This window comes from Geotrypetes seraphini, chromosome 1 (assembly GCF_902459505.1).
Source record: "Geotrypetes seraphini chromosome 1, aGeoSer1.1, whole genome shotgun sequence".
Taxonomy (NCBI): Eukaryota; Metazoa; Chordata; class Amphibia; order Gymnophiona; family Dermophiidae; genus Geotrypetes; species Geotrypetes seraphini.
This window is the reverse complement of record NC_047084.1, coordinates 47333174-47354213: the sequence shown is the minus strand read 5'-3', so window position 1 is coordinate 47354213 and position 21040 is coordinate 47333174. Positions and strand designations below refer to the sequence as shown.

The 21040-nt window shown below is 45.1% G+C and overlaps 1 protein-coding gene across 4 annotated transcripts in view; it reads left to right on the top strand.

Annotated features, from left to right (window-relative positions):
• The window catches only part of RAB3C (RAB3C, member RAS oncogene family), a 324341-nt gene that overhangs the window by 226762 nt on the left and 76539 nt on the right, over positions 1-21040 (top strand). For all 4 annotated transcript variants that reach the window (XM_033930810.1, XM_033930819.1, XM_033930800.1 and 1 more), the window contains exon 3: positions 3181-3299. In XM_033930810.1, the coding sequence (XP_033786701.1) occupies positions 3181-3299 (119 nt within the window). The remainder of the gene's footprint in view (positions 1-3180; positions 3300-21040) is intronic.

The following is a 21040-nucleotide window of genomic DNA, read 5'->3' as shown; positions in this document are numbered from 1 at the left end:
CACACCAAATCCAATCCGCACATGCAAATGAGGGTAAATGGCATGCAAAGTAGGAAGGCAGCGATTCATTAAACAGAAGAAGGAACAACGATTGGGCTGGCCGATCCAAAAAGAAGCGACTGCTGAGGACCAGTCGCTCATGTCCTTGCCGACTGTCCTGCTCTCTGCCGCCCTGAAATCCCAGTATCAAAATAAAAAAAATATCAAAATTGTGCACAAAGCACAGTGCGAGGCTGTGGTTTTAACCCACGGGTTTAAAGCGGGGATGCACAGCGTGTTCTGTTTCATGTTGTATTAGCAACTGAAGGGAATCAAATGGCTTCTTCTCTAGTCTGTATCCCTCTATCTAGAGAGAGTGTTGTTGCGAAGCGTGTTCTGTTCCTGCAAAGTACACTTGTGGGGCCAGCAAGTGCAAGCCACCCCCCCCTTTTGTTTTTCCTCAAGTTCTGTGGAGAGCAAGCGCATGTGCGGATCGCATCTCCAGGCAGAGCGGATGGTCTGCGCATGCATTTGGATTGCTCTGCAGTGATCCGTGGGGTCGCTAAGGGGCGTGTGTCCTATCACTTAATTTGCATGGGGACTGTTTAGTGAATTGGTTGCCGGCAAGACTCGGCCACGGATTGCAATCGGATCGGATAGGTGAGTTTAGTGAATCTAGGCCACAGTCAAGTAAAAGAGCGCAGAGGTGGGCTTTGGAGATAAGAGAATTTCCTGAGGCATTAGAGAGATACTGAATACTAAGCTGAACAAATATGCAATGTAAATGTGCTGACTTTTATATGTAGGCTGTTAGTTGATTGTGCCCGTAGGGGCAGTTAGGAACTATCATTGCTAACCAGAGGCAGAACCGCCTAAAACTCTGTAGGAGGGTGGCTTGGACTTTTCAGAGAAGATATCCTTGTTGGTGAGGGAGGGGGGAGGTACCCTTTGGTGAGAGGGTGAGAAGAAAGACCAGCTGGTATCAGAATCAGAAGGGGTATCTGTAGCCAGGGAGGGATGGTGATAACTGTCCTTTCTTGCCATGACCTATGCCTGAACTGTACTTAAGTGAATCAGTATACTCCCTCTAAGCTGAGCAGGTGTCCTCCAGCTGCATTGCTACCACTAGGGGGTGGAATATTTTCAGTCGCTAAGGACAGGTATGTTCCCTGGAGTCCTGCAGAACTTGCATGTCCCTCACAATTGAAAAATGTGACAGTAAAACAGCACCCTCTATTGGTGAGACTGTGGGTGGAGGACTCCTGCTCAGCTTAGAGGGAACAGTGCGTCTGGAGTAGTCACTGCCAGCTGAGCCAAGCCATCACCATTGATTTGTGAAGGTATATCAAAGAGGATCCACTATACTTTCTGGAGGGCTAAAACCATGAGTAGCAGGCTACATCTGCCAGGGTTATTGCTCGAGTTACTTATGCTTAGGGTTACCAGACTTCCAGGAAAACCTGGACATGACCTCTTTTTAGAGGACTGTCCAGGTGCCTGGACGGATTTTCAAAGTCTGGTAGTTTGAGTTTCCGAGCTTGGGGTCGCATCTGGAGGGCCGAGCATGTGCGGAGGGGACATGATGATGTGTGACGTTATCACGCTGCATCTGTGCATGCTCGGAGGCCCTCTAGACATGGCCCCGAGCTTGTCAAAGGAGATGAGGGGGTGGGGCTGGAGGCAGAACAGGGCGGGGCCATGTGTTTTCTTTTCGTGGAGAAGAAATCTGTTAACCCTACTTATGCCTAATAAAAGTTGTTGAATCTTTCCTGTGTGGATCCTCCTTTGTCACATGCCACCACAGAACTTAAGGTTTCAGGGGGAGGAGAGGAACCCAAATTTGTAAGAGTATTCATAGGGCTAGATTCACTAAACCTTCTGATCCTGTACCGGCGATTGCAAAACCAGTTTTACTGGTTTTGATCGTTCCCCGACCCCGACCCAATTCAATAAACTGCTATACTATCAATCTCCGATCCAATCCGATCCTCCCATGCAAAAGAGCAAAATCTCATGCAAACTAAACAAGCGATTGATTCATTAACAATTGCTTGGCTATTTTGAATCGAGTTTTACTACTGTCAAACCCGACTTCTGGGGTTATTTTTTTAATGGCAATCAGGGACTTCCTTAGGGTTGCGCCTAAGGAAGTCCCTGATTGGCCAAAGCATGCAAAAAAGATAGTGAATGAATCGCTGATTTAAAATCAGCCAACAGCAATTGAATTACTAGTGAGTCTGGGCCATAGTCTTCTGTTTAGATAATGTGTATTCATTCAACTCCCCCCCCCTGGTTGTAGCAGAGTCAAAGAAATAGGGAGCCACTTCTGCACTGAGTGACTCACTTTGAATTTTGCTTTTGAAGCCAAGAAGAAATTGAGTTGCAGATCATTTTGCATTGCATGAAGCATGGATGCTGTAAGAGGCAGCAAATGTGTGTGTTGTCAGATTATCCCCATTGGGTTTGTTCTAATGTTGAAACAAAGGCTTTGTCTTGGAACAACAGAACTCCTGATGGGGTGTATTGATTTCAGTGCTGACACCTGAATACCTAATGTCTGCACCACTAAGACCACAAGCAACAGCTTATTCCCAAAGGAAATGAACCCTGTTGTCTATCCAAAGACACTTTGATGTGATTTACAAGCAGGAATCTTTCCTTCCTCTTATCCCTTTTTAAATGTCACATGGAAATATTCAACAGGATATGGCTATAAACTAAGGGCTTCTTTTATTAAGCCGCACTAGCGGGGTTAACACTTGTGACTTTTCATCACGCGCTAATCTCCACGCTGGCCTAAAAACTACCACCTGCTCAAGAGGAGGCGGTAGCGGCTAGCTGTGGCTGGCGGTTTAGCGCGCAGTATTACATGGGTTAAACCGCTAGCGCACCTTTGTAAAAGGAGCCCTTACAAAATTACATTTTTTCACAAATGTTACTTTAGGAATGTGCTGTTGAAAGTGAATGAAAAAATACCTTGGAAGTGTTCATATATTTAAATTGTATGCTAATATGGTTTTGGATTACTTAGTTGTAGTCCGTCATTTGAGTAATATTTTATATGACTGGCTCCTTATTGTTTGAAATATATTTCATTAAATTATTACTTCTATACAACGCTTTGAATTTTATGATTAATGTTTAATCAAATTTTAATAAACTATGAAACACTTAAAAGAAATATTGTATTTTTTCCTCTAGGACACAGCGGGACAGGAAAGGTATCGGACAATTACCACAGCATATTATCGTGGTGCTATGGGTTTTATTTTAATGTATGATATTACAAATGAAGAATCCTTCAATGCAGTCCAGGACTGGTAAGTACAGTAAATCTCATCATAGATAGACAGAGGAGCGGAGCATAATCAAAAATGTGCCTAAGTCTGATATTAGACGTTTTGTGCAAGACATCCATAAACCCACAGGAAAAATGTCCATTTTCAAAACTGCCAAACGTCTATCTTTTATTTTTGAAAATGAGCTAGGTATAAGTTTTGGTCCTTAGAATGCCTACCTTTTTTGCCCATTTTCAAAAATAAAAATATCCATGCTAAAAACATACAAAAGCAAGTTTTGTAGACATATCCACCAACTACTTTGTCTGATTGTGGCAGAAGGAATCCCCATCAGCTGAGCCGGTTTGGGGAATTCCTGGTAGCTCAGCTGATGGGGATTCCCCCTGACAGGATCAGCAGAGCCGTTAAGCCTTCCCCCTTCCCCCCTCCCCTGACATCCAGACATCCCCCTGATATCCCCCACATTCTCCCTGACATCCCCCTAATATCCCGTACCTCCCCCAACATCCCCTGACATCTCTTCCCCATAGCCCCCCTCCCACATCCCCGGACCCTCCCCTTTGGAAGAGCAAACAGCAGGAGGGAAGCTCACTCTCTCCTGTTTACAGGGCTGTGTGCTTCCCCCTACCAATGCATCTTGGGATGCAGTGGGAGGGGCCAAAGACACTGATTTAGCTCAAAATGGCAGGGGGGATCCAGGGATGTGGGAGGGGGCCCAGGAATGTTTGGTGGATGTGGGGGGGCAGAGATGTCAGGGGATGTTGGAGAAGATACAGGATATCAGGAGGATGTTGGGATGTAAGGGGGATGGAGGGGTTTAGTGCTCTGCAGCTCAACTGATCCTGGCAGGGGGAATCCCCATCGGTTGAGCTCCCGAAATCCCCCAAACCGGCTCAGCTGATGGGGATTTTGAGGATTCCTTCTGCAGTGATCAGCTGATGGGAAGCCTATGGGGATTTTTTTTCGCTGTTTGGGTGGTGGGTCTCAAAGCATGACTGTGGACATTTTGTATGGTCTCAGCGGTAGTTTTAATTGACACATCTCAGGGGACTAGATTTGATATTTACAATGACAACATGTTTTTATTTTTTGTATGTTTGTAAGTTGTTGAGAATTAATTATGTATGTTTTTATTGTAACCTGTCTAGGTGTTGGGTGGGTAAGAAATTTTAAAAATAAATAAATAAATTGCATGTCACTAACAAATAAAATTGAACAGAAAAAATACAAGAGTTTGGAGCCTTTTACCAAACTGCAGTAAAAAGTGGCCCTAGCACACCTATTCACGCGTCTTTCCTGGGGGTTTTGGCCTGGTACTAGCGACCTAGATTGGCTACCCTGAGAACAGGCTACTGGACTTGATGGACTATTGGTCTGACCCAGTATGGCTATTCTTATGGTCTTATGAACTATATGTGTGTGTGTGTGGGAGAATGTATCCTTTGGAACTGATGGGTACTGGTGCATATATCTCCCCCCATCCCGATCCTTCCCATGTCATCTCAATGGTTGAGGTCCTCAGGGTTACAGGTGCAGAGAATAGGTAGGCACTTCGCATTTAGGACATGCTGGGATCCAGGGAGGTTGTAGGGTTACTGTGTGTGTGTGTGGGGGGGGTACTTATGTTGCTCTCTGAGGCATTGTCTCAGACACTAAAGTAACATTTGTGAAAAAATGTAATTTTTGTAAGGGCTCCTTTTACAAAGGTGCGCTAGCGGTTTAATGCGCGTAATACTGCACGCTAAACCGCCGGTCACGCTAGCCACTACCGCCTCCTCTTGAGCAAGTGGTAGTTTTTAGGCCAGCGCGGGGATTAGCGCGTGATGAAAAGTCACGCGTGTTAACCCCGCTAGTGCGGCTTAATACAAGAAGCCCTAAGTTTATAGCCATATTCTGTGGAATATTTCCTGGTTCTTCCTACGTACACGCCTATACTGGCGCCTCAAGATCCCTGTGTATTCCAAAGTGCCTGCAAGACACAAGTTGATGGAGAATATGGTCAAGTGTTGGGTCTTCTTGCCTTCACATACATAATTGTTACTTGTGACATGCTGTGCAATGCTCCACACATGGCCTTAGACAAATAGCAACAGGCTGCTTGCAGGGAGGTTGGGGGGGTTGTAGGGGGCTAACATCTTTGGGGGTCCCTCAAATTAGGAGACCATAGGTTTTATGTGGGCCCCTGACAGTTCCTGAGGCCCTAAGGAGCACAGGTTGCCTGTGTGTAGGGCTTAGATAGTGGAGGGCATGATCCACCAGATTCCCAGGGAGACACTGAGAGGTGGCCTCTACTTGTGGAACTGAAAGACATGTCTCCTGTAATGAAGGAATAGCTCCCTAAAGGGAGTAATTGGGCTCCCTTCTTTTTACCATCACATACTCTTTCACTCACATACTCTCTCACTCTCTTGGTCACACACACTGAGGGTCACTCTCTCTGTCTGTTTCTTTCACACTAGCACGCTCTCAGCATCTCTCTCTCTCTTACTCTAACTCTCTGACTCTTTTTTCACTAACTCCTCTTTCCACAACTAAATTCCTCACAAAGAATCATCATTCCACATGCAGTGCTATATGTAGACATACAGGACGTCAGGAACATCCTGTTATTACCACGGTGACATGTTGATGTCATCGGGGACGTTTTCTAACAGAACTAATCGGCTGTCTAAGTTAGACATCCTGCGAGCCATATAATCAGATTTTCAGGACATCTAAGTTTCAGGGGTCCAACAATTGAATGGTTTGAACGTCCAGTAAAATGAGTTTATATGATGATCTTAGAGATGTGTAGGGACATGATTTTCAAACCATCCTGTTTTTTCTGGATATCTTTATGATTATTGGCTCTACCTTTTTGGATATCCAACTCTGGACATCCTGAGTCAGACTTAGAGGTCCTATCGAAAATGGCTCTCCACATCAATCATCTCATATTTATCTAAATTTCAATAGTTCCTTGTTGTACTGTTTACCACCTGCATGGACCCCTCACCTTCTCATATTTCTTTCTTGTGGTTGGTAGAGTGTTTTTGATTTCTATTTCAAATTCATGTTTTCACATTTCTGCTTAAATCATATTTGGAAACCTTTAGATCACTCCTAATTTGTTCTACTCGATTTGGAGCATTGACCTTGTTGCAGGTCTATGTGTTATGTGCAAAAAAAATAAAATAAATACGGAAAGGAATCAGATTATTAAATGATTTCACTCTCTGCCTTTCCATAATATGAGAGATACCTGCTCTTTGTAAAGATTTGTATATTTTGCGGTGCTGTCGCTTGAACTGCCCACAGTGATTTCTCCATTATGTACACCATTCTCATGCAAATTATTTGCTTTCCTGGTTTTATGATGTATTTTGACCCCATCTGAGTTCCTTTCAATTTCCATTTTGAAAATTATGTACCATATATATCCACAATAGACTCCTTATAAAAACCTAAACCAAGGAAAACAAATATCAAAAAACAATCCTCTTAAATAAATCAACAAACAAACAACCACCCACTACTACTATATGATAACAGTATTGTGTTTAAATACAAGTGAATATAACTGTGGTGAAAATTATTGTGAGTATAATGAAAGCCCTCAGTTTACAGTGCCAGTTAAAGAAAACTGATGCCCTCTCATGGGAGCATTTCTTGTGGACCTATCCCAACAGGGATGTGGTCACAAAGAACATCAATGGGACTCTTGTGGTGTAAGTTTGTCCATGAAGAAAAATAAATGAAAATCAAATACTTGCAAGTTTCACTGTATCAATGTCCCTGTGTTATAGAAAAACATGTAGACAAATGGATGTTAAGACTTAAATCCAGTTCGTCTGTAAAATGTCAAGTCACACTATGTTCAACCAAACATGGCATTTACCGTATTTTTCACTCCATAAGACACACACTTTTTCCACCCCCAGAAAGGGGGTGGAAAAGGGTGTGTGTCTTATGGAGTGAATGTAACCCACACACCCCTTTTAAACTGGAGAGAACGAGTCTACCTTTTCGGTGGGGCTCCGTTGTGATATTAAAAGGCGCGGGAGACAGGCAGCTTTGAACCGGCCGGGAGACGTGCTTGACTGGGGAGTGACGTTAGGGCAGGACATGCGCGCAGTAGCAGCATGCTGATCTCCCTCATGTGCCAAGGCTCCGTTATGTTAAACAGCGTGCAGAGGAGCGTGCTGCGGGCCAGACTGTGGGTGGGCCGAAGAGAAGAAGAGAATGTGGCCGGAAGAGAAGTAGAGAGCAAGGCCCGGTGTCCGAAACAACAGTAATGGCAGTAGCCAATGTGGAGCAGGGCCCCAGCGGGGTTCTCATTTTATCTTGACATGGCTTTCTGTGATCCTAGAAGTGTCGTCGCCACTATCGCCAGCCCTCCCACAGCTAGTACTACCGCCGGGTGCAGTTAACAGGAATCAGGCCCCGCCCCACCTGTTCCATCAGGCCCTATTCCGCAATCAGGAAATCACTTCTTAAAGAGACACTCATCATGATAACACATTCCCTCTTGTGGTGCATAAATTTAGCATTGCAAATTCTAACATTTTACCTATTACCTAAAGAAATGAATAGAACTGAAGTTGCATATTAAGAAAACCTATTTCTCCCACAATGATTTAGAACCTCTAGAGCAGCAGTCTCAAACTCAAACCTTTTGCAGGGCCATATTTTGGATTTGTAGGTACTTGGAGGGCTGCAAGAAAAATAGTTAATGTCTTATTAAAGAAATGACAACTTTCCATGAGGTAAAACTATTTAGTTTATAAATTCCCCCCCCCACCTCCGAAGGCCTGCATGTTCCCCCCTTCTTTGCAGCATTCTCCAGCTTCCCCTCCTGGCCTCCTGGTCTTAGTTTCTACCAGTGGCGTACCTAGGGGGGGGCGGGGGGGGCGGGCCGCCCCGGGTACCAGCCCTAAGGGGGTGTTCCCGGCCTTGCCGTTCAGTCCCCCGCCACCCCCGAAGGACCGCTCGCCCCCCTGGCCTCCCCGCACCACCTATGAACAGCCGCAGCAGGATCGCGAAGTCAGCGTCAGCATCCCTGCGCTGCTTCCTACGACGCGATCCCGCCCCTCCTCTGACGTCAGAGGAGGGGCGGGACCGTGGCGCAGGAAGCAGCAGGGATCGCTGACGCTGACTTCGCGATCCTGCTGCGGCTGTTCATAGGTGGTGCGGGGAGGCCAGGGGGGCGAGCGGTCCTTCGGGGGTGGCGGGGGACTGAACGGCAAGGCCGGGAACACCCCCTTAGGGCTGGTACCCGACGCTGACTTCGCGATCCTGCTGCGGCTGTTCATAGGTGGTGCGGGGAGGCCAGGGGGGCGAGCGGTCCTTCGGGGTGGGTCGGGGCATCAGGCCTTCAGGGTGGGGCGGGCGGGCAGGCAAGCAGGCTTTCAAGGGGGAGGGGGTGACAGGCAGGCAGGCAGGCCTTCAAGGGGGGACAGGCCTTCGGGGGGGGGGGTGCAGACATTCAAGGGGTGCAGGCCTTCAAGGGGGGCAGGCAGGCCTTCAGGGGGGTGCAGACCTTCGGGGGGGGGGGTGTAGGCCTTTGGGGGGGTGCAGACCTTCAAGGGGGTGCAGGCCTTCAAGGGGGGAAAGGCAGGCAGGCCTTCAAGGGGGGGACAGGCCTACAAGGGGGGGGGGACAGGCCTACAAGGGGGGGGACAGGCCTACAAGGGGGGGGACAGGCCTTCAAGGGGGGGTGCAGGCCTTCAAGGGGGGTGCAGGCCTTCAAGGGGGGGGACAGGCCTTCAAGGGGGGGTGCAGGCCTTCAAGGGGGGTGCAGGCCTTCAAGGGGGGAAAGGCAGGCAGGCCTTCAAGGGGGGGACAGGCCTACAAGGGGGGGGGACAGGCCTACAAGGGGGGGGACAGGCCTACAAGGGGGGGGGACAGGCCTTCAAGGGGGGGTGCAGGCCTTCAAGGGGGGTGCAGGCCTTCAAGGGGGAGACAGGCCTTCAAGGGGGGGAAAGGCAGGCAGGCAGGCCTTAAAGGGGGGACAGGCCTACAAGGGGGTGGGACAGGCCTTCAAGGGGGGGACAGGCCTTCGGGGGGGTGCAGACCTTCAAGGGAGTGCAGGCCTTCGGGGGGGGGGGGTGCAGTCCTTCAGGGGTGGGGTTTAGGCCTTCAGAGGGGGACAGACCTTCGGGTGGGAGGTAAAGTCCTTCGGGGGGTGCAGGTCTTCAGGGGTGGGGTGTAGCCCTTCGGAGGGGGGACAGACCTTCGGGGGAGGGGGGGTCCTGGTGTAAAAGTACACAGAGGGAGAGAGGGAAGGGGGGGTTCAAAGATACATGCATATGCCAGACTTTGGGGGTTAGAAATAATGGGTCTAAAAACAGAGGAGTGGGAGAGAGATGGTGCATAATGGGATTTAGGGAGGGAAGGAACAGAAAGGGAGAGAACTTGGAAACAGGGGATGGTGTGGAGGGGGGATAGAGATACTGGATAGGAGGATAGTTGGGAACAGAAAGGGAGAGATGGTGGATCCTGGGGTGGTGGGGAGTTGAGAAAAGGTGAATCTGTGGATGGAGACAAAAAAAAGGAAAGATGCCAGATCTCCGGGAGAGGGAAGGGAAACGGAAGGGGAGAACAGAGATGGCAGACGGATGGTTAGCACGGAGAAAGGAGACCCTGGCAAGCAAGACAACAAGAGCCTGGGACCAACAAGATTTGAATATTGATCAGAGAACAAAAGGTAGAAAAAATAATTTTATTTTCTGTTTTGTGATTACAATATGTTAGATTTGAAAAGTGTACATGAGACAGCTTGAAATGGGAACTTTTCTATTTTTGTGAATGGCAAGGCTGAGTTCAGTTAAAATATATGCTTTATAAGAAAATATAATAATGTGTTTTATAAAGTTTATAAGCATTGCTGGCATACTCGGTGAGGTGTTCCTAGTGTTGGTGGTGGTGGTAGCATGTCAGTGTGTTGAGAGGAAGAGGTAGTCTGGGAAATTCTGCTGAGCAAACTCTGGGCCCATTTCCACCCCCAGTTAGTCCACTCCACTCAACTGGTTCACACACTGAGTGGGTCTTTGGGTGTTATTTCTGGGTAGTTGTTTTAGAATCTCTTCCAGTGGTTTGTCAGTATCTCCTTCTGGTCCAAGGAAGGAAACTTTGTCAACCTTAGCATTGACCTTCAGAATATGTTTGTAACAGCGCTGCTTGTGTGGCATTAGGCTATGTAGTGATCGAAAGAAAAAAAACAGACCTTTGCACATTTTTGCACTATATGGTGGGTGTATGAGGAGATTCATTTCCTGCACAGTTAAGTCCATTTTTTCTACTGAATAATAGTATAGGTACAATGAAAGTAAATAGCAAAAATGTTTGAGTAGATAATTAAGGAAATCTTTTTCATATTGCTTGCTTATGGACTGGGAAAAAAGACTGTTCAAGCAAATGTCTCCAGAACTGCTTTAATGGAAAAATGTGATTTTTTTTTTTTTTAAGTACTTTGTGAAATTTATTGTTGTTGTGAAATTTATTGTTATACTTTGTTTAAACTTAAAAAGCGGTGTCATTAACAGTGAATCTAATCGAAAAATCGATTCAACAGGGTGAATCGGATCGAATGAAATATTTTTCTCTGAATCGGGCAGCACTATTGGCTACCATGAGAATGGGCTACTGGGCATGATGGACCATTGGTGTGACCCAGTTAGGCTATTCTTATGTTATGTTCTCATCTGTAGGGGCCTTTGTTTTCACTTCTTATTTTAATGTATTTTTTTTCCTGGGAACTTATCAGTGTTTTTTTATAATGGGAACAAAAATGGAAGAGAATTAATGTGTGTGGAATGGGGGGGGGGTAACTAATTTCTTCAGCTAAATAATTCAATCCACTTCAAACAGACATAGGAGAACTCACGCACCATTCACACACCCTCCAACCAAAAACGTCAAAAGAAAAAAACTGTTCGACAACCTCCTAGCCATTCGAGCTGCAACACTTGACCCCCAACTCTACAACCTATTGACCTCGACCACAAACTACAAAACCTTAAAAAAAGAAATAAAAACCCTTCTATTAAAAAAACACATAAAACCAAACTAACATAATCAGAACTGTCCCAAGCATCACCTGCAACTACTCCATATGTACTTCTGATGTCATGACAATTCAGACATAATTTATGTTATGTTATGTTTGGAATAATGGTTACATAAATGAGGTTCAATAAAAGAAAATTTTCTGTGGGAGCATTTGTTGGAACTTCTGTTATCCTGATTTCTTCTATCTGTGGGCTTTCTTTAGCTAACCTACTTATCTGGGGCTTTCCACTTCTGCAGCTGCCCTTTTCACGGTCCACTTTGCGCTTGCACTCTCTGGGGTGGGGGGGTTGGGTCTGGGCTTGGTGGGGTAGGTGTGTCTGGTAGTTTTGTCTGGGTGGTGGCTGGGTGTTTCTTGGGTGCTTGTTGTGCGGATTGGTGTGTCTGGTGAGCGGTCTGGGTGTTGTTGCTTGTGGGGGTTTTTTTCATTATAAAATATGGCTGAGGGTCTAGTCCGGCTTATTATTCTTGTGGGTTCTGGGGTGGGATTTGTTTGCTTGCCCCAAGTTTTGGCCTTTTGTTGTGTATTGCTATGCCTCTCATTGGCAATTTTCTCTTGGGAGAGGCTTGTTCATGCTTGTTGTTGCTGTTACTCTCATTCTGTGTTCTTTTTGATAATGTATAAGTTTCTGTACAGACCATGGTTGCTTGTCTGGACCTTTTGCCATTCTCAATAAAAATACTTTGGAAAAAAAAAAAAAAAAAAAAAGAAAATTTTCACTGCCTGTTTCTATTCTGACCATTTATTCCATTTCATGGTTATTGCAAAAAAAAAAAAAAAAAAAAAAATTTTACATGAGGGGGGGGGGGGGGTGTCAAAAAATGATGGGCCCCGGGTGCCACATACCCTAGGTACGCCACTGGTTTCTACTAATTACCGCAGCCTGCAAAGAGAATTGCTAGTGCTGTAGCTTTCCTTGCAGGCTGCCATCAGCCTCCACAGCACGTTCCCTCTGCCGCAGTCCCACCCCTCCTCTGACATCAGGGGCAGGATCGCGACAGAGGGAACATGCTGCTGAGGACGACGACAGCCTGCAAGGACCGCTACAGTACCGGCAATCCTCTCTGCAGGCTGTGGTAATTATCTGAAGGTAAGAGCGGGAGGTCAGGGGGGGAAGCCAGAGGTTGCTGTAAAGAGTGGGCAGCAAAATAGAACCTGGCGGGCCGCATGTGACTCCTGGGCCACGAGTTTGAGACCACTGCTCTAGAGGTATGTGAAGCAGGAGCATAGCCAGCCCTCCGGTTATAGGAGGCACAGGGATAGACTGGGTTGGGGGGGGGCAACATATTCTCTGGAGAGGGAGTAGGAGGGAATGTTTTGTCTGTTTTGTGGCATTAATTATATATCTATTATTAGCAGAACAATAACATACTTCTATCTCTCTTGAATGGTTTTTGCTAGCAGTTGTGTTGTCATTCAGGTATTTGCAAACACAGTCTTTTATAGTTATGAAATAATAATAATAATAACAGTTTATATACCGCAGGACCGTGAAGTTCTATGCAGTTTACAGTGATTAAAAGGTATTACAGATTGAGTGGAATAAACATAGTTCAGAGTTAGTGAATAAGAATTCAAAGATCATTTGTTGAGGACTGAGATTGTATAGGTCAGTTACCTAAGTACTTCAGGAACAGATTGTTTTTAGGCGTTTCCTGAATTCCCTATAAGTAGTAGGCACGAGCAGTTGTTCCAGATCTTTAGCCCATATTGCTGCTTGATGTGAGAAAAGATGTTGGTGATGACTTTTAAATTTACAACCTTTAACCGGCGGAGAGACAAAGTTAGGGTGTGAGCTCCTCCTATGTCGGTTGGTTGTAAAAGAGAAAAGGTCTGATATATATTTAGGGGCTAAGCCATAAAGTACCTTGAAGCAAAAACAACCAAACTTGAATTTCACACGTGCCTCCATCGGCAGCCAGTGTAGAAGTCAATAGGAAGGTGTTACATGATCAAACTTCCGCAGTCCACAAAATAGCCTAACCGCTGCATTTTGTACTAGTTGCAATCGCCGCATATTCTTGAAATGGTACTATGGGATTTGTTTCATTGATGTGTATTTGGAAATTAAGCCACAGTTGGTACATGGAAAATAAATCTTAATTTGCCACAGCATAAATTATATCAAGACAGGTCATCGCGGTCCACAAATAGGTCTGATTTTCAGGACAAGCCGCACTATGCAAATTTAAACTACAGTAACTGTTCAATTGTGTATATGCAAATACAACTGATGAATGTTGATTTCAAATTTCTTGAAAATTAGCCTTGTCTGTTGCCTTCATTGACAATCCTGATTTATCAGAATGACTGTAATGACTGTAACCAAAACAAAGTCATAGAGCTTGTATATCTTAAAATATTTGATTTCTTTCCCCTAGTTTGTCTAACAAAAATTGGCTCAAAATCTCTTAAGGTACTCACTAAAACAGTGCTTTCCAAATCTGTTTTGAGAATTTCACAGGTGTTCAAAATATCCACACTGAGCATCCTTGAAATGCAAGTCTCCAAAACTCGCATTAATATTGAACATTAGAATAATGTGCAATAAATTACACATTTTTACATATTGATGGCCACTGTTCCTAGGGCTACCATATGGCTCCAGAAAAAAGAGGATGGATTGAGACATCTGGATTTTACTTCCATTGCCATAGTAACCCATCTAACTAATAGTTGAAATTAATTATTTACCTGGAAGTCTGGGTTCTGCTAGGCTGTTGCTGAATGTTGATGGCTGTGATCATTTGGGGATGATAGAGCAGTGGGAGATGTTTTGGTGGAAGCCTGGAATTGGGTGTTGGGTCAGTGCATCTGTGAATGTCTGATTGCACATTCACTTGAAGATTGGAGGAAGAGGCCTGAGGTTGCGGGGTTGAGAGGGTGAAGCCCTGTGTCGGACACATTACTAAAGGTCATAATTTGAGAGAGTTCTTTCAGACCTGCTCTGGCTGGGAATAGGTGAAACCAGAAGTTTTATGCTTGAGCAATTTGTGCAGAGGCACAGAAAAGGAGGAAGACCCAGGGCCTAACTGGGACAGTATGGTGAATTAAAAACCAGGAACTGTGCGTGTGTGTGAGAAGGTGCATGGGCAGATCCTAGTCTGGCATAAGTAGAGAGAGTTCTTATGATTAAATTCTTTTTATGCATATTAGATATGATAAAATTACATAAGAATTGACATACTGGGACAGACTGAAGGTCCATCAAGCCATATCCTATTTCCAACAGTGGCCAATCCAGGTCCCAAGTACCCTGCTAGTAAAACAGCTAGGTCCCAAGTAGTAAAACATATTTTATGCTGTTTATCCTAGGTATAAGCAGTGGATTTCCCCAAGCCATCTCAATAATGGCTTATGGACTTCTCTTTTAGGAAATTATCCAAACCTTTTTTAAACGATTTTCTGGCAAAGAATTTCAGAGTTTAATTACATGTTTGAAGAAATAATTTCTCCGGTTTGTTTTAAATCTACTACATAGTAGCTTCATCGCATGCCCCCCTAGTTCTAGTATTTTTAGAACGTGTGAACAAGCAGTTCACAGCTACCTTTTCCACTCTACTCAGTATTTTATAGACCTCTTTTAGAAAAGCCAGCAGCACGGGCTAGTGCGGTAAATGCTCCAACGTCCATAGAAATTGCATGGGCGTCAGAGTATTTGCCTTGCGGCACTCGGCTGTGTAGCTTTGTAAAAGGGAACCCTAGTGAAGAAGAGATTAATTGAGCTACTTTAGTAGCAGCTTTTGTCTTTGAGCAAGATAAAGATCATATGTTTACTTTATACTGCCATTATCATACTGCTTTATTTCTTGGTCTGAAATTGTGGGGTTTTCCCCAATTTATATAAAGCTACATAAGATAAAAGAAAAAAATTCCAGGCGGTTGCCTAAGAGGCATGTGGTCTGGGAATGCAGGTTTTTGTTAAATTTCTTTGTAAATGTATAGCGACTTGTGAAGCACAGAAATATATTTTCTTTGATCCTTTTGTAATTTCAAGATTTTGTAGAAAATAAGAAGAGATCTACCAGTGTTAGAGACCAATATGGATCAGGTAGGAAGTACTGTGGGGAATTCCAGTTGTTAAGGTATAGCACTAAATACAGTATAATCTCGTTATAACGGACTTGCTTATAACGGAACCTCACCTATAGCGGACGAGGTCAGCTGGTTCCGGCCGTACACCATTATAAACATACAGAAAATCATTGCATATAGCGGACTTGCATATAATGGACTTTCGGATATAACGGACAACCAATTTGGTCCCCAGAGCTGCTTTTAGCTGTAGTTTTGTTCGGCTATAACAGATATGCAGGCTCCGCCTACAAGGCGAGTGGCGTGCTGGTGATATAGTATCAAAATGCAGCCCAGAAGAAAATGACAGAATATTTTTTCTTTCCAGTACAATATGACATAATGCTTTAGAACATCTTTTAGTGTTCTGGTTTTGCAATCATTTCATGCCATACCAATGTTTTGTTGAGTTTTGTTACTGATGTTGCTGATATGCTTGTGCAGCGACTATTATTCATCGATTGTGGGCTCCTTTTATGAAGGCGCTTTAGGGCCTTAACGTGCGGAATAGCGTACGCTAAAATGCTACACGCGCTAGCCGCTACCGCCTCCTCTTGAGCTGTAGCGCATGCTAATCCGGTGCGTGCGCTAAGAACACTAGCGCACCTTCGTAAAAGGAGCCCTGTATGTTGTTTCAAGTTGACCTAAATAAAGTTTTAGAAAAATTCAACTCTGGATATAACGGACCATTTTTCCAGGTCCTTTGAAGTCCGTTATAATGAGATTATACTGTAAGTGTAATGGAAAACAAGACTTTTTCTATAGGTTTAGACGTTTCTTCACTTTCCTAATTTATATCCAGTGGCGTACCAAATGGGGGGGGTGGAAATCCGCCCCGGGTGCAGCCTTAGGGGGGTGCACAGCCGGACAGGTCCAGAAAATTCCTGGGCTGCGATGGCACTGAGCGGCATTGGCGCCCCCCCGCGACGGCACTCAGCGGCATTGGCACCCCCCCCTGCCCCACGACAGCACTCAAGTTCGGCCTCCTTCTCCCAGCATCAGCAGAAATTCAGATTGGCAACAGGTGCTCAGTCAAAAGCTTCCCCTGACTCAGCTTCCTGTTTGCGCCCAGGCAGTTCAGTCAGGGGAAGCTTTTGACTGAGCACCTGTTGCCAATCTGAAGTTCTGCTGATGCCAGGAGAAGGAGGCCAAACCTGAGTGCTGTCGCGGGGCGGGGGGGGGGCGCCGATGCTGCTGAGTGCCGTCGTGGAGGGGGGCGCCAATGCCACTCAGTGCCGTCGTGGAGGGGGGGTCGCCGATGCCACTCAGTGCCGTCGTGGGGGAGGGGCCTTGCCAATCTTGTTGCCAAAATCGGAAAGGTGAGGAACGGAGAAAAATGGGCCTGTGGTGGATGGAGAGATTGAGAGAAGGGGTCAGATGATGGAAGTGGAGAGAAGGTGGAGAGAGAAGAGGGCAAATGATGGAAGTGGGAGAAACAGAGAGAAGGGGCAGATGATGGAAGGAGGGGGGAAAGAGAGAGAAGGGGCAGATGATGGAAGTGGGGAGAAGGGGCAGATGATGGAAGTGGAGAGAAGGGGGAGAGAGAAGAGGGCAGAGATGGAAGTGGGAGAAAGAGAGAGAAGGGGCAGATGATGGAAGTGGGGAGAGAGAAGAGGGCAGATGATGGAAGGAGGGGGGAAAAAGAGAGAAGGGGCAGATGATGGAAATGGGGATAAGGGGCAGATGATAGAAGTGGGGAGAGAGAAGAGGGCAGATGATGGAAGTGGGGGAAAGAGAGAGAAAGGGCAGATGATGGAAGTGGAGAGAAGGGGGAGAGAAAATAGGGCAGATGATGGAAGTGGGGGAAAGAGAGAGAAAGGGCAGATGATGGAAGTGGGGAGAAGGGGAAGATGATGACAGTGGGGAGAGAGAAGAGGGCAGATTATGGAAGGAGGGGAAAGAGAGAGAAGGGGCAGATGATGAAAGTGGGGAGAGAGAAGAGGGCAGATGATGGAAGGAGGGGGGAAGAGAGAGAAGGGGCAGATGATGGAAGTGGAGAGAAGGGGGAGAGAGAAGAGGGCAGATGATGGAAGTGGGGGGAAAGAGAGAGAAGGGGCAGATGATGGAAGTGGAGAGGGGGAGAGAGAAGAGGGCAGATGATGGAAGTGGGGGGAAGAGAGAGAAGGGGCAGATGATGGAAGTGGGGAGAGAGAAGAGGGCAGATGATGGAAGTGGGGGAAAGAGAGAGAATGGGCAGATGATGAAAGTGGGGAGAAGGGGCAGATGATGGAAGTGGGGGGAGAGAAGAGGGCAGATGATGAAAGGAAGGGGAAAGAGAGAGAAGGGGCAGATTATGGAAGTGGGGGAAAGAGAGAAGGGGCAGATGATGGAAGTGGAGAGAAGTGAGCGAGAGAAGAGGGCAGAGGATGGAAGGAGGGGATAAATAAAAGGAGGGCACATGATGGGGGAAAAGGATTGAGTTAGGGAAATACTGGAGGGGGTGAGGGAAAGAGGTGGCGAGCTGTAGGTAGACAGTAAAAAAGGAAATTGATGAGAGGGTAGTAAGAACGTAATCTAGACCAGTGTTTTTCAACCGCTGTTCTGCGGCACACTAGTGTGCCGCGAGATGTTGCCTGGTGTGCCGCAGGGCCGCCGGGCCCGGAGCTGACAGGGGGCCCGAGGCAGGGGCGCCAGTAGCTCGCCAAGGCAAAGTGAGTCGATCACCCAGGACTCACTTTGTCTTGGCGATCTAATCTATCGAGACGATAAGTCTTCTTCTCCCCGACGTCAATTCTGCAGTCGGAGAGAAAGTTCGGGCCAGCCAATCGCTGCCTGGCTGGGCGGAACTTCCTCTCCGATTGCAGAATTGACGTCAGGGAGAGCATGCGTCGGCGTCGGCTTTGGGGCCTGTTATCCATTGGTGGGTCCTGTTCCCCGATGGCAGCGGCAGTGGCAGTGGCTTGGGGAACGGCAGGGAGAAAGAAAGAAAGGGGGCAGGCAGGGAAACAGAAGGAAAGAAGAGAAACAGAAAAAAAAAGAAAGAAAGGTCAGGGAGAGAGGAAGAAAAAGTTGGGGGAGGGAATGAGGTGTGGAGGAGAGAAAGCATACAGGCTGATAGAAGGGAAGAAAGATTGGATGCACAGTCAGAAGAAGAAAGTGCAACCAGAAATCACCAGACAAGGTAGGAAAAATGATTTTATTTTAAATTTAGCAAAGTGGAGGCAGTATTACCACAATTTTCAAAGGAATTTGCCCAAATAACTTAATAGTTAACTGGGTAAATTCCCAGAGATGAAAACTTCCCTTCACTTACTATGCATAGTTCTGAATTTATATCTGCTGTCTATATTTTACAATATGGTCACCTTTTACTAAACCGCAATAGTGGTTTTTAGCGCAGGGAGCCTATGAGCGTCAAGAGCAGCGCTGGACATTCAGCGCAGCTCCCTGCGCTAAAAACTGCTATTGTGGTTTAATAAAAAGGATGGAGGGTATATTTGTCTATTTTTGTATGCTATAAAAACCAAATACAGAGAGAGACTGAGAGCTGTTGACGAAGAGCTACGTGTGTGTCTTTCTTCGATTCCAGCCAGAATATCAGCTTTGTGTTCAGCCAAACAGGCCCAGGTTTCGCACTGAATAAAGTATTTTATAATTTTTATAATTTTTATTTCGTAATAAAGTAATTATAAAATACTTTCTTTGTGTTTATTTGATTCCTATTCAAGAGAATTACTTTATATATAGTCAATATAGGCAGAGAGTTAAATTTTTTAACATTTTCTAATGGTGGTGTGCCTCGTGATTTTTTTCATGAAACAAGTGTGCCTTTGCCCAAAAAAGGTTGAAAAACACTGATCTAGACGGATGCAGAAAATAAATTGAAAAGGAAAATGAGGGAAGAAAGGGATTGCAGAAGAGAGGTGTGGGAGAAGGAAGGAGAGGAGAGAGATGCCAGACCAATGGGGGTGAAAGGAGAGATGGAAGGGGGAGGCATACATTTTCTGTAAGGGGCTTAGAAGGAAAGAAGATGCCATATAGGGGCAGAGAGATGGCAGACAGTGGATGGAAGGAAGAGAGTAACAAGAAGATGAGGAAAGCAGAAACCAGAGAAGACAAAGGTAGAACAAAAATTTTCTATTTATTTGTTGCTTTAGGAGACATGTGTCACTGTTTGTGTGGTGTTGCATTGTATACAGAGTCCAGCTTCTTGCTGGTTCAATTTAACCTTTGTCTATGTATTTCTATTTTATCCCCCCTTTTACAAAACTGTGGAGCGTTTTTTTAGCGCCAGCTGTGGTGGTAGCAGCTCTGATGCTCAGAATTCTATGAGCGTCAGAGCTGTTACCACCGTGGCTAAAATCCACACTACAGTTTTGTTAAAGGGGGAGGGGTTAGTTTGTGATGACATATTCCATACTAGGCAAAGGTATTTTCTGTGTTCTATGTGTTCGAAAGACATGGTTTTCTGTTAGGATTGACGGTGTAGGATTGATCTGTACTAGTCTGGCTTGTTTAGTTTTACAATGGGTGTATTGATGTTGTACTGCTCACTGCATATGTAAGATGCTGCCTTTTCCTAAGTACTCATGTGTGACGTGTGGCTTGTTACTAAAAATCATGTTTTTCGTACAGATGGGAGGGGGTGCCAAAAAATGATGGGCCCCAGGTGTCACATATGCTAGATACGCCACTGTTTATATCTCCTAATTTTTTTTTTTTCTTGGATCCTCTCTTTTCTTTATTTCAGTAATGAAGGGAACTGTATACCATATGTTATATTATTTTCCCTTTCTAGTGCTTACTTATTTTCCTTTGCTATTCAAACTGTTTGATTTGATGTAATTTTGAAAATCAATTAAATAATTAAAAAAAAGAAAAAGGAGACCATTAACCTAATGCTCAGATGTAATGGAGATGTGATTCAAAGCAGTTTCTGTTTAGCTAAGAAATCAGAATGCCAGGAATGCTCACAGGATGCCAGATTATGGAAATTATGAAAGATAGCATTTTGCAGAGAATCTCAGTGCAAAATTTGCTTCTAAGAAGTCTCAGATTGTAAAGGAGATAATTCTTCCTTTTAGACTGTTATATATGAAACATCCAAATAATTTTAAAACTACATCCCATAAAATCCTTAGCAATCTTGAGCAAAAGAGATCATTGTAAAATTTTTATCAGGTTGTAGGTAGGATAAAAGTAATGCTATTAAAGTCTCCCTGTTCTAAACCTCTTCAGTAGACGATACCTCCAGTTCCTTTGTCACAATACATATTTTCTGGAGATCAAGAAGAAAAGTATGTTGCCTTAGATAAGTGTGTGTGTATGTGTGTGTGTGGGGGGGGGTCTCCTTTTCTATACAGTATGTATGTCTTCAATCATAATATCTCTTAAATAATTCCAAACTCAACAGGTTTTGTAACTACATTTATAGTTAGGTTTTAGTTGGATTATATGAGAGGGGCTGTGTGTATAGACATAGGATGAATGTAAAATGAGATTGTAACTCCATGTCAAAAGCCCATATAATTAGCTCTGTATTGTTACACCATTACAGAAGCTCATGCTTTGTAACACCATTGATAAAGCAAATGTAAACCGCTCAGATCTGACTTAGTAGCGGTATATAAGCTTGAATAAACTCTGGCATTTTTTAGCCATGATTTAATCCTTCTAGCAGTAGACAAAGTATACTGCCTGA